Here is a 13,793-nt window from a genome sequence, read left to right as displayed (position 1 = left end):
GATGTTACAAAAACTCACTGCCCGTCAAACTCACTGCTTACAATAAGATAGTAAGTTTATATCTAAAAATGAAAAAGAACATTTCATTGTTGATTTGTGTGGGTAAAGGATTTTGTATTTGTTAGTTTGCTTGCTTCTTTTACAGTAAAGTCTAGAACAAGGGAAAGTGTTGAGAAAATTGGGATTATAATGTTTTAATTCTTGACTTAATGTTGTCCAGGTAGATGGAAGATGACAAAGTCTCCATTCGGAGATCAAAGGAAATTGATTCACTTGTTGTCTTTAGAGAGGGAGAGGGAGGGAAGAGCGTGGTGGGGGAAGGAAATAAATTTTTTAATTGATATTAATATTAATATAAAATTATGAAATCAAAGAAAGAAATTATGTCTTCAATAGATATGCTTCTTCTTTATCATCCAATCAATTAAGTAGATATGCTTCTTCTTTATCATCCAATCAATTAAATAGATATGCTTCTTCTTTATCTATTAGTCTTCAGTAGTTTCTAGTTATGTCTTTCACCTGCATCTTATGAATGATGCATTTGTAATTAATTGGATTTGGTTGTAGCTGTACCGAGATCGATTCAACTAAAAGTTGGTGATTTGATTGGTTTAACCATCAATTCCATTGTTATAATATCAATCCAAAATATTTTTACTTGTCGAAGAACCATTGAATGCTCTCATTTTTATCTACCTGACATTAATTATTGACAAATAATAATAATAATTTTAGTGATTATGTTGAGAGTAAACATTAGTTTTGTTCACAAAAAATCACAATTCTGATCAGTTTCGAGAAGTTCATCAAGTTTGTAGAAGACAGCCAATATGCGCCCGTGATTCGTGAAGTTGTTGAAATTGCAACATTTATTTTGAATGTAATAATTTCTAGAATTATCTTCTTCAACTTATAAATAGGAGGATAAAGCGCTTCAGCACACTCGAATGTACATCCTCCTGCATTGACAACAATACTCATACCAGTCGAATTAAAGACTCAAATGCTATTTTGAACTCTTAAAAACTAACAATTTAAATTAATTTAGTTCTTTAATCTAAAACTTTGTAGCTTGGCTCTCAAATCATATTTTATCCTAATCATTTTAATTAAAATATTTTGATTTTTGATTTTATCTCAAAGTGAGCAATCTATCAATTCAATCCAAAGATTTGTCAAACTTTTACGAATCCAAATAGAACCAAATTCTCTATAAAACCGACAAAATCAAATTAATTTTTTTCATTAATTTAGGTTGCTTGGTGCTTAAGGCAATGAGGTTCTAATTCCAAATAACTAATAAAAATAACTATTTCAAAATTTAAAATAAAAATAAAAATTTAATATTTGAAGATAATATCTTATTATTTCACAATTTTTTTGAAGAATAACTAGATCTTTTATTAATAACTAAAAATCCGATACAATAAACAAAAATTATACATCAATTTGATTAGGAAAATTATTTAAAACTATATTTTAATAAAGTAATAAATATTAATAGAATAGTATTTTGGTTTTTGCTATTTGCATATGAAATGCTTAAATAAAAGCACTAAAAATTAAATGTATAAAAATTAAACCTGAGCTTATAATAAAACTTAGTTATGAATAATTTACTTTCTACCTATGATTGAATTACTAAATAATATTGGCAAAAATACTAAATAATTTTTATAAATATAATTTTAATATTAATTTTTCTTTCACCTCGTGGATATAGCAAAATTTACTATATTTGAAATTAAAAGTCGATTAATTTGATTTTGGATTTCCAAAATGAAAACAAACTTCTGAACCTACAACATAGTACTCGACAAAACTAAAATCGACTCGTTGAATTGCTTTAGTCAGTTTCACTCGAGTATTGCACACCCTTAATTTTGCTCCCCGAATGTATGTATACTTGTTAAGATCGGGACTGATATCATTAGTCAGGTATTGAACGGTATACATGTGATTACTTTCTCTTTTGCTTTAAAGTAAAGATGATGAGGAATGAAACGTGGAGAGCAAGCAACGAAATTTTCCCAAGAAAAGTGTCCTCTCCTACTTCCTTCTTCCTCATACTTTCTTCTGATGTTTCTTTCTTCTTTCTTTCTTTATTTGCTTAATTATATGTATATCTATTCTTAGAATTTTGAAAACTGGGCAAAGCATCAATATATTCCTTCATTTATGAAGACCAAAACCAACAGCCAAGAAAAGAATCTACTAACCATGAGGCCTGGAATAATTTGATGATGCAATTTCATTTTTGTTGTTCTTCTTCTAAATAATTTCACAGTATCTGAGAGTTGGAAAGAAAGAGAGATGGAAATTCAACATTTCAGCCATGACCATCCTTTGGTCTTCATCCAAGATCACAGTGTTGCAAGCAAAGCAAGTCTTTGCCTTGGGTGTGAGAAACCTGTAGAGGGCTGCAGCTATGGCTGCAATCAATGTGAGTTTTATCTTCATAAGGGATGTGCTGAGTTAGAGTTAGCCCCCCAGATTCAACATCCTTTCCACCCCAAACACCCTTTCACTCTTTTGCCAAAATCACCTTATTCTGAGGGGCGCGGAATTTGCGATTTTTGTGGTAAGGCATTTCGTAGATTTGTTTATAATTGTCATGATTGTGAGTTCGATCTGCACATCAATTGTGCTTTGCTTCAATCATCCATTGCTGCAAATATTCCTAATTCTTTGCACCCCCATCCATTGTTCTTCATTCAAAATCATAACAATGAAGTCGAGCCTGATTGCCCAGTGTGTCAAAAATCAATATCTGGTCCATTTTACCACTGCTTAGATTGCAATCTAAGAAACCCAAATCGGACAAGATGTCTAAAACATATTTTCGTTGACAAAGATGAATACCAGCAGAGCTTCGGGCAACCTCAAGTCCAAGAAAATATTTTAAATCACCTAAGTCTTTGATTCTAAATGTAGAATCCAAAAAAGCTTTAACTCTTGCTATTTCATCGAAGTTATCACCAGCCAGGAGGTAAAAGCATATAAACCTCTTCACTCAAATCACCATGCAAAAAGCATTGTTAACATCAAGCTGGTGCAAATACCAATTCTTAGAAGCAGCAATAGCAAGTAACAAGCGAACAGTGGTGATCTTGGCCACAGGTGAAAAATTATCAAAATAATCGACACCCTCAATTTGTGTGAACCCCTTTGCAACCAGACGAGCCTTGTAATGTTCAATGGAACCATCGGCTTTATGTTTCACTCGATAAACCCATTTACAACCTATTGCAGTCTTGCCTGGAGGTAAATCCATAATGATCCAGGTGTGATTTTGTTCAAAAGCAGAAATTTCAGCCTGCATTGCATTTCTCAAATGGGAATGTTTACTAGCTTGTAAATATGTTTTAGGTACAGAGGAAGCACTAATGGCAAGAGTGAAATGTAAATGGGTTAAAGAAAGGTTGGAGAAAGGTGGTAGACATCGAAGATAATTGGTAGCAGCCTTGCTTAAAAAACATTGATATTGGTCTAAATAAGAAGGTGGTTTCCGAGTACGAGATGGTCTGAAAGATTGTAAGGGAGAAGTAGGTGTAACATTGGGCTGAGAGGTTGGTGTAACTTGTGGCTGAGATGGCAAATCATAAGCAGTGGAAGGATCAAAAACCAGTTTTGGGGTGGAGGAAGGAGATGGGTGAGGAGAAAAAGGAAAGGTTGACTCATGAAAGATAACATTTCTTGAAACAAATATGGCATGGGACAACAGATCAAAAAGGAGATATCCTTAAACATTAGGTTGAAACCTAAGGAAAATACACGCACGGGATCGAGGATCAAATTTAGAACGATGGGCAGTAAGGGTTGTAGCAAAACTAAGGCAACCAAAGACTCGTAAATGCTGAAAATCAGGCTTGGTTTGGTAAAGCTTGTCAAAAGGAGTGAGATTAGCCAAAAGAGGAGTTGGGGTATGGTTAATAAGGAACACAGAATAAAGAACAACATGTCCCCAAAAATGCTTAGGTAAACCAGAATGGAACAAAAGAGCCCGTGAAACATTAAGAATATGTTGATGCTTACGTTCAACAAGACCATTTTGTTGTGGGGTTTCAACGCAAGAAGTTTGATGAATGATTCCTTTAGAAGCATAAAAACCTGGAATATCAAACTCACGGCCATTATCAGTTCGAAAAACCTTAATTTTTGAGGAAAATTGAGTTTCAATAAGTGTATAAAAATTCTGAATATGAGCACGAACTTTCAGATTTGGCTTTCAATTGAATAATCCAAGTAAAACGACTGAAATCATCAACAATGGTTAGAAAATAACGATGACCGGTGACAGAAACAACATCAGTCGGACCCCAAATATCAATGTGAACAAGATCAAAGACTTTATTGGAAACAGAATTGCTTACAGGAAAAGGAATTTTCTTTTGTTTTGCCAAATGACAAGCTTTACAATCTGAATTATTTGCTATGGACAAAGAAGGAATATAAGGAGAAAGTAACTTCAATCTTGAATAAGAAAGGTGACCAAGACGATGGTGCCAAAATGACAAGAGGTGTGGTGGCTGACAAGACAGTGGGAACAGTAATGGAGGAGGTAGTGTAGGATCATAGAGTGCAATTGGAAAGAAAAACCAATGGAAATCAAAGAAACAGAGTGTTTGGGAAGCGAGAAAATGTAGAAAAATGCAAGAGAATTTTACATCAGATACCATGTAGAAAAGGAGTGTAAGGGAATTGTTTAGAGTTCTTTTTCACCATTCAAAGGCTTAGTTATATACAACTTACAAAAGAAAAGAGAAAATAACAGAATTGAGAACTAACATAGGTGTAGCAGACTAACTGCTATATCTGTTAACTAACTAATAGTTAAATTAGATCTATATTACTAACATATGATCTGATTCAAATTAATTGTTCAAAGTGTTTAGGTACTTATTTAAGCAAATGAGTATATTTTAAAGGACAATTTTGATATTAAACCCTCAATCTATAAATAGATTTACTTATAATTAATTTAATTTAATTTAATATGATCTTATTCAAATTAATTGTTAAACACATTTAATGACTTAAATTTTAGTCACATCACAAACTTTTATAACATAATTTTTAGTTTAAATTGTACTTTTAAATAACTAAGTATTAATTTAGATAATAATAAAAAAACATCAAATTCAGGTATCAATTTAAATCAAGAAGCTAAGTTTAGGTACGTAATTGGACCAAAATACCAAATGAAACTTTGAAGTCATGTTCAAGTACCTAATTGGAAAGAAAAAAACCTTAGGTATCAATTTGAACTCTGAAACTTAAAACTTTTCCAATGTTCTATTTTTATCTACCAAATCGGAGCAAACATTAATTATTGACAGAAAATAATAATTCTAGTGATTATGTTGAGAGTAAAACTTAATTTTCTGTCACCGACAATCACAATCCATTTTGCATTATTTCTCAATTTTTAGTTCATAAACGATCAAGAATACCTTTTTTTTTACAGTGATTATGTTGAGATTTCCTATGAAAATTCTCTTTTTATTTGCAAGGAATCTATAATTCTGGTGTAAATCAGGGACACTGTCTTTGATCGCAGGGTGTTCGCTGAAATGCTTGACACAAGCATGCAGGCGTGGGAAGCTATCAGCTTTGATAAACTTAATTCCCATTACCTCTACCATAGGCCCCAACACATGAATAACTATTCCTAAAACGAGTTCAGCCATGCCAATTCCATTAAAAAGAGGCCTAAGCTAAGCTACCAAGCAAAGAGGAAGAAGAAGAGATGGTTTCAGGGTGAGGCATGTGCGCCAAAAGGGTAGCGGTGGATGCAAGGCATCACTTGCTGGGAAGGCTGGCTTCCATATCGGCCAAGGAGTTGTTGAATGGCCAAAAAGTAGTGGTGGTGAGATGTGAAGAGATATGCATGAGGGGTGGATTGGTTAGGCAGAAGATGAATCTCATGAGGTTTCTTAGGAAGCGTATGAACACTAAGCCTTCTCATGGTCTCATCCAGTTTCCTGCTCCTTTTAACATCCTCTGGCGTACCATTCGTGGGTGTGTTTTTCTTTTCGAGGGTTTTTATTCCCTTTTTAGTGTGTTTTCATAGTTCTTTATTTGGTCTGTGAATGAAAAGGATGGAAATTTCTGGGTTTTTGATGCTTGGTAATTTAGGAAGCCTTTATTATAAACTTTTTGAGAGATTTTTTCTATTTATTTGAAGTTCTATGATTTGGATATTGGAATATATATTGCAAAAGAACTAAAGGAATCTGTGCGTTTTGTTATGTTTGATATCGAAACTAATAATTAGAGTTTGCTATTGATTTTTCTTATTAGAGATCTGTATGTTTGTTATGGTTGGTTATTGGGAAAATGTAGGGAAGAAGTGTAAGAGAATAGAATGAGTGTGCTTGAGGTTATTATTGTTGGATCGAGAGAAAACTAATAGCTGACAAGGCCTATGAATGTTACGGTGCAAAGGCAATGCGTTTGGCTTCAGCATATATGAAGTAAAGTATATAACTGTGCTTCATGTTGACTTTCCTTATGGTAATTGATATTTGCTTTGATTGCAGGATGATTCCTCACAAAGACTAAGCGAGGAGTGGCAGCTTTCGCTGGTTTGAAATTGAAGGGCTTATGAGGGGATTCCTGCACCATATGATAAGACTAAGAGAATGGTTATTCCTGATGCTCTCAAGTTTTGCAGTAGTTGGTTTCTTTCGAAGAATTTAGAATTTGGTTTTCTTACATGCTTCTGTGGATAGTCATGCTCAATGTGTTTATTGTTCCTTCGGTTTTTCTAAATTAGGGTTTTGAGGTTTCAGAAAGGACACAAATTGGTGGAGAAAATAGCATTACCCTGGAGTAAATATGAAATATAACATTGAACGCTTTTCTGTAGGTTATCCAAAATGCTGAATGCTTAGAACTTGGTTTGGAGCTTTAGGAGCTACTGATGAAGAAATTTATGAAGACATCAAAAGAGTGATTTCATTGGTTTGGCAGTTCTAGGACTTGGTTGTCCTTTACTCAGAGCCAGAGCAGGTAGGTTCTGTTTTTACTCGGTTGTTTGTGATTGATGTTTGTTGCACCTTTTCCCCCTCTCTTTTTCTAACTGTATTGTAGGTTTGGGACAGTGGTTGGGCTATGAATTTATGAATATCACACTGTTGTGTCTCGTTAACACTGCAGACTCCTCGAATTGTCTTCTTACCGTCTGAGTCTTACAACCTACCAAGACAACACCGAACCAAACCTTTGGCATACAGAAGAAAAACATTCCTTGCAATAAAATTAAAACTGATATAAAAACCACATCATCCATAGGGAAGCATCAAAACACCTCAAAAAGATAACCACAATGACACTTGCATACACTATAGCTCATGACAGCAATCAAAAAAGAGATCAACTTCAAGACATCATCTCATGTTATCACCTTGTGAGCATCCCTTAGAAACTAAATAAACACCATAAAAAAAGCATCCAACAAATTGGCAGCAATGGAGTCACAGCAAACCTATTGCCTCCATGAGTCTTTAATTACAATCCCAAATATCATATACCAAAACAAGGAGTAATATCAAAACCTTCATAATTAAACACTCTTGAAAAGTTGCCTACACACCCTCCTCACTCATCCTTGGATTAAAACATTTTCTTATCACCCCTAAACAGCACCAGGCAAAAACATATCTTACTCAAGTTCAAAAAACCTCCTAGTTGAAGAGAAGACAATCGAAATCATCCTTAACCCACCAACCGTTATTCAACATCGATAAAGAGGACATTGAACATGATTCCATGATAAGCTTGTTAAAATCCCTCAAGAAATAAAAGGGTGATGAGCAGCATTCAACAGTGTTCCTCATCAGCTATGGCCGTTCGAGTTCACGTCCAGATTTTGCTTGGATTTCGTTTCGACGATAGGTTTTAGATACGACTTGTGTTTCGTCACATTCTTTACTTCAGGAGTTCTCTACTAATCATTTACATTCTTTCTAATGTTCTTTCTATTTGTATGGAAAATATTGTCATATACATGTTCAACCATTATTCACCATTATTCACCTTTTAATTTAAGTTGAAAATTGCGGAATTCGATTTTGTTGCCTAATTTAATTTTTGTTGATGCTTACAATTCTTTTCACATTTTTTTTCAAATCATATATATAGGTTGGCATAGCTTTTAAATTATTATTTGTCACGATAATAATATTTTACATGTAATTGTTGATTATATTTAAAAATTAATTGAAGGTAAATTCCTTATAAATATATTGTATTTTCGAATCAATATTTTGGAGTGATGTTTAGCATAAAAAATATATGCTCTAAAATATATTAAATATACACTGAAAATATCTAATTAAAATTAATTCTAATTTTATTTAAAATTAATTTAAATAAATTATAATAAATATAAACTATAAAGCAAATTGAAACAAATATATATAGTAAAATTTTAAACTTAAATAGTAAATTGTTAAATTTAAAATATATTATATAGTAAAGACACATTTTAATAAGATTGGTTAAAGTAAATTTATATATATATTTCAATTTATTAATTAATTTAAACAAAACTCAATTATATTAATACATAAAAACATTATATCCTTTTTCAAACTCTAACAGATTTAATTAATTTATTAAAATTCAATGTTCCATATTCCTTAGGATGGAAATGCTTGGGGTATTATGGGAAAAGAAATATTAACAAAGTCAACACGAAAATGACTCTTCTCTTTAAGAAGAACAAAAGCAAGACCTAAGAAAGTATACCACAAAGGCAGGAGTGAAGTGAAGCAAAATCAAGGGTTTTCTTGTAATGGATGTGAGTGAGTGTGAGAGCATGGAACTTCAACATTTTAGTCATCCACATCCTTTGGTCTTCAAATATCAGACTGTCGCAAGCGAAGAAGTAGACCCAGAAGCAGCTCTTTGCCTTGGGTGTGAGAAACCTGTAGAGGGCTGGAGCTATGGCTGCAATCCATGTGAGTTTTATCTTCATAAGGAATGTGCTGAGTTAGAGTTAGCCCCCCAGATTCAGCATCCCTTCCACTCGAAACACCCTCTCACTCTTTTGCCAAAGTCACCTTATTCTGGGGGGCGCGGAATTTGCGATTTTTGTGTTAAGGCATCACGGGGATTTTTTTATCATTGTTATGCTTGTAAGTTCGACCTGGACATCAATTGTGCTTTGCTTCAATCATCCATTGCTGCAAATTTTCCTAATTCTTTGCACCCCCATCCATTGTTCTTCATTCAAAACCATAACAACGAAGTCGATTCTGATTGCTCCGGGTGTCAAAAACCAATATCTGGTCCATTTTACCACTGCTCAGATTGCAGATATCCTAGAGTTTTTAACCTTCATAAGGAATGTGCTGAACTACCCCTTGAGATTAATCACCCCTGTGACCGTAAGCATCCTCTTACTCTCTTCCCACAACCGCCTACTCATCCACAGAAATGTAGTTGCTATTTGTGCAGAATCCAATGGGAGGGGTTTGTTTATTCCTGCTCTCTTTGCAACTTTGATCTTTCACTTGATGATTTTTTTTCACCACCAATAATCACAGTTGCAAGTCATGAACACCCGTGGATGCTTGTATCTAGAAAAATGTCATTTGTTTGTGATTTTTGTGGCACCGTCGGAGAACAATCCCCATATCACTGCGCTACATGTCAGCTCCTTGTCCACAAGAACTGCATTTCATTGCCACGCCACATCATGATATCACGACATCCTCACACGATTTCTCTTTCTTATTCTTTTAGACAAAATCAAGTTGAAGATCGGATGTGCAGAGTTTGTCATTTGGAAGTTGATACAAGCTACGGCTGTTACCGTTGTTCTGCTCCTGATTGCAATTATATTGCTCATGCACTTTGTGCAACTGCTAAAGCAATTTGGGATGGAACAGTTATGCTTGAAAGCTATGATGAGAGGTCCGAGGAAGTGGTGCATGAACCTTGGAATTTGATTACTGATGTTGTTGAACAAATTAGTAGTGGAGAGCTAATGGTAGCAAGTAAGATCAAGCATTTCTATCATGATCATAATTTAAGACTCACTTTTAGTGGGAAGACCAAAGATGACGATAGTCAGTGCTATGGGTGCATGAGACCTATATCAACTCCTTTTTATAGTTGTGAGCAATGCAAGTTCTTTCTCGACAAAGATTGCGCTGAATTGCCTAAACAAATGCCACACCCATTTCACAAGCATTTGCTTACTCTCTCAAACTCACACGATGATAAAGGTTTTTCATTGTGCAATGCTTGCGGTCGTTGGTATCAAGGATTTAGCTACAAATGCTACAAAGGAGATTGCAGCTTCGAAATTGACATTCATTGTATGTTATTTTCGGACACCTTGGAGCATCCAAGTCATGAGCATTCACTCTTTCTTGTCCATAACAACAAGGGAACGAGGTGCAGTGCTTGTTTCAGAAGACTAATAGGGGATGTTGCATATAGATGCATGGAGCGCTGTGATTTCATTTTAGATGTAGGTTGTGCAACACTACCACTCACTGCTTGGAACAAGTATGACAGACATCCTCTTACTTTGACTTATTATGATAATTCTGACTCTTCTCAACCTTACTGCAATCTCTGCGAGAAAGAAAGAGAGCCAAATCGTTGGTTTTATTACTGTGTTGATTGTGATACCTCTCTTCATCTCGATTGTGCTCTTTGTGATCTCTCATATATGAAGTTTGGGGACAAATTCAAATATTATCATCATAAGGAATGTGCTGAGCTAGAGTTAGCCCCCCAGATTCAGCATCCTTTCCACCCCAAACACCCTCTCACTCTTTTGCCAGAATCACCTTATTTTGGGGTCGCAAGCTGGTGCAATTTGTGCGGTAAGAAATTTCGGGGATTTGTTTATAATTGTTATGATTGTAAGTTCGATCTGCACATCAATTGTGCTTTGCTTCAATCATCCATTGCTGCTAATTTTACTAGTTCTTTGCACCCCCATCCATTGTTCTTCATTCAAAACCATAACAATGAAGTTGATTCTGATTGCTCCGGGTGTCAAAAACCAATATCTGGTCCATTTTACCACTGCTCAGATTGCACATATCATAGAGTTTTTAACCTTCATAAGGAATGTGCTGAACTACTCCTTGAGATTAATCACCCCTGTGACCGTATGCATCTTCTTACTCTCTTGCCACAACCGCCTACTCATACCCAGAAATGTAGTTGCTATTTGTGCAGAATCCAATGGAAGGGGTTTGTTTATTCCTGCTCTCTATGCAACTTTGATCTTTCACTTGATGATTTTCGTTTTTCACCACCAACAATCACAGTTGCAAGTCATGAACACCCGTGGATGCTTGTATCTAGAAAAATGTGGTTTGTTTGTGATTTTTGTGGCACTGACGGGGATCACTCCCCTTATTATTGTGATACATGTGTACTTTTTGTCCACAAGAATTGCATTTCATTGCCACGCCACATCAGGATAACACGACATCGTCACACGATTTCTCTTTGGTATTCTTTTCAACAGAATCAAATTGAGGATTGGATGTGCAAAATTTGTTACAAGGAAGTTGATATAAGCTATGGTCATTACCGTTGTCCTGCTTCTCGTTGCCGTTATATTGCTCATGTACGTTGTGCAACTGATAAAGAAATTTGGGATGGAAGAATTATGCCGAAAGGCTATGATGAGGGGTCCGGGGAAGTGCTGGATGAACCAAATTTGATTACTGATGTCTTTGAACAAATTCGTATTGGAGAGCTAGTGGTAGCAAGTGAGATAAAGCATTCCTATCATGATCATAAATTAAGACTCACTTTTAGTGGGAAGACCAAAGATGACGATAGTCAGTGTGATGGGTGCACGAGACCTATATCAACCCCTTTTTATGGTTGTGAGCAATGCAAGTTCTTTCTCCACAAAGATTGCGCTGAATTGCCTAAACAAATGCCACACCCATTTCACAGGCATTTGCTTACTCTCTCAAACACACACAGTGAGGATGGTTATTCACGGTGCAGTGCTTGTGATCGTTGGTATCAAGGATTTCAATACCGATGCTACAAAAGAGATTGCCGCTTCGAAATTGATATTCAATGTATGTTATTGTCAAACACCTTTAAGCACCCAAGGCATGATGAGCATTCACTCTTTCTTGACCATAAGAACCAGGGAAGGAGTTGCAGTGCTTGTTTCAGAACACTAAACTTAGGGGATATTGCATATAGATGCATGAAGCGCTGTGATTTCAGTTTAGATGTTGGTTGTGCAACACTACCACTCACTGGTTTGTACAAGTATGACAGGCATCCTCTTAAGTTGACTTATTCTGATGATCCTGAGCCTTCTCAACATTACTGTGACCTCTGTGAGAAAGAAAGAGAGCCAAATCGTTGGTTTTACTGCTGTGTTGATTGTGATAACTCTCTTCATCTCAATTGTGCTATTGGGGATCTCCCATATATGAAGCTTGGGAACAAAATCAAAGGTTTTCATAAGCATCCACTCACTATTGTGAAAAACATCTGGAATTGCCCTCCATGTAAGGTATGTCGTGAGGTTTGCGATGGACAGGCCTTAGAATGTAAAGAATCTGAATGCAACTTTACTGTCCATTGGAATTGTCGGATCTCCAGTGAATCACTTGAATGATATTCCACTCAAGTTTAAGAAACAGAGAAGGCACATGATGAGAGATGTGTTGTGTTCTGTGGAAGGGTGTAGCAGATTTGGTAAAAATGGGTGATGGCCTTAGTTGTTGTAATCTGCATTATGTTATGTTTACTATAGTTGTTTGGGCAGTAGAAAATTGTGTTAGATGAAACATGATCTGTAACTACAAATCTTTATCATTCACTTTTCTTATCTGCTTGTTATTCTTTCAACCTTTATCTAAAATTATTATTGAGAATGAAGAAATGCTTTCTAGCTTGTCATAATAACATATTTTTATAATCAGAACCAAGAAAATAATGTTGAGTCTGGAAGTTTAAATAGAAAATCATTCTTCCATTCATAACTGCATAAAAAATTGTGTGTGATTGTTAAGAGTAAAACATAGGCGGATTTGGTATATCGTATTATGTTTGCGCGGTGGAAATGTAACCAGGCGTACAAAATAAAAGTGTATATATATTTTAGCTTTACAATTTAAGTTCAACTTAATTAATTTTATTTGTACTCAATTTTCGAATTAATATTATTATGCCTAATTTCTGGAAAACAATTTTTTTTTCTTTATTTTAGATCTTTTTCTAAAATTTTGGATAAACTCTTGCAAATTACATCAGATTTTACTGTTCACAACTTAGAAAAGACTAAATTCAATTTAGGCAAAATGTCCTTTTTTTTCTTTGCCCTCAAAATATTAAAAATAAAAATCCATTTTCTTTCAGTTCGATTTTAATTTTTATTTTATCAAATTTTCCAGAATTAAGTGAAAAATTAACAAGCTGTTAATTTTGATGATATGGATGATTAATATTGATGTGATATTCATAACAATTCACGTTAGTAAAAATTAATTGTTTTTAAAAATTAAAAATTTTAAAATTTTAAAATTGACATCTATTTTTTATTTACTAATTTTTTCAATCAAACTCATTATAGGTTTTATTATATTTATTCTTTTGACATAATACTTAGAATTACTCATAGCCCCTCATCAACTCATAAATAGGAGTATAATACGCTTCAACGAACTTGAACCCACGTCCTCTTGCGGGACAATAATATTTGTATCTTTTAAAAAAAAAATAATTTTAAAATTTTTTTTATTTTACCATGTGTCGATTGGTAATTGAACCACATCATC

The 13,793-nt window shown here is 34.5% G+C and overlaps 1 protein-coding gene and 1 pseudogene across 1 annotated transcript; both read left to right on the top strand.

Moving 5' to 3' along the window:
* Window positions 1-5,273: 5,273 nt before the first annotated feature.
* LOC108476188 (60S ribosomal protein L13a-4-like) lies at window positions 5,274-6,737 on the top strand (annotated as a pseudogene).
* Window positions 6,738-8,664: 1,927 nt separating this feature from the next.
* Window positions 8,665-12,921, top strand: LOC108476186 (uncharacterized). Its single transcript, XM_017778313.2, has one exon. It carries the CDS (start codon window positions 8,804-8,806, stop codon window positions 12,629-12,631), a length of 3,828 nt encoding a protein of 1,275 aa, XP_017633802.1. The 5' UTR covers window positions 8,665-8,803; the 3' UTR covers window positions 12,632-12,921.
* Window positions 12,922-13,793: the final 872 nt, after the last annotated feature.

Source organism: Gossypium arboreum, chromosome 3 (assembly GCF_025698485.1).
Source record: "Gossypium arboreum isolate Shixiya-1 chromosome 3, ASM2569848v2, whole genome shotgun sequence".
NCBI classification, from domain to species: domain Eukaryota; kingdom Viridiplantae; phylum Streptophyta; class Magnoliopsida; order Malvales; family Malvaceae; genus Gossypium; species Gossypium arboreum.
The sequence above is the reverse complement of the archived record's forward strand: the minus strand, read 5'-3'. Positions and strand labels throughout refer to the sequence as shown.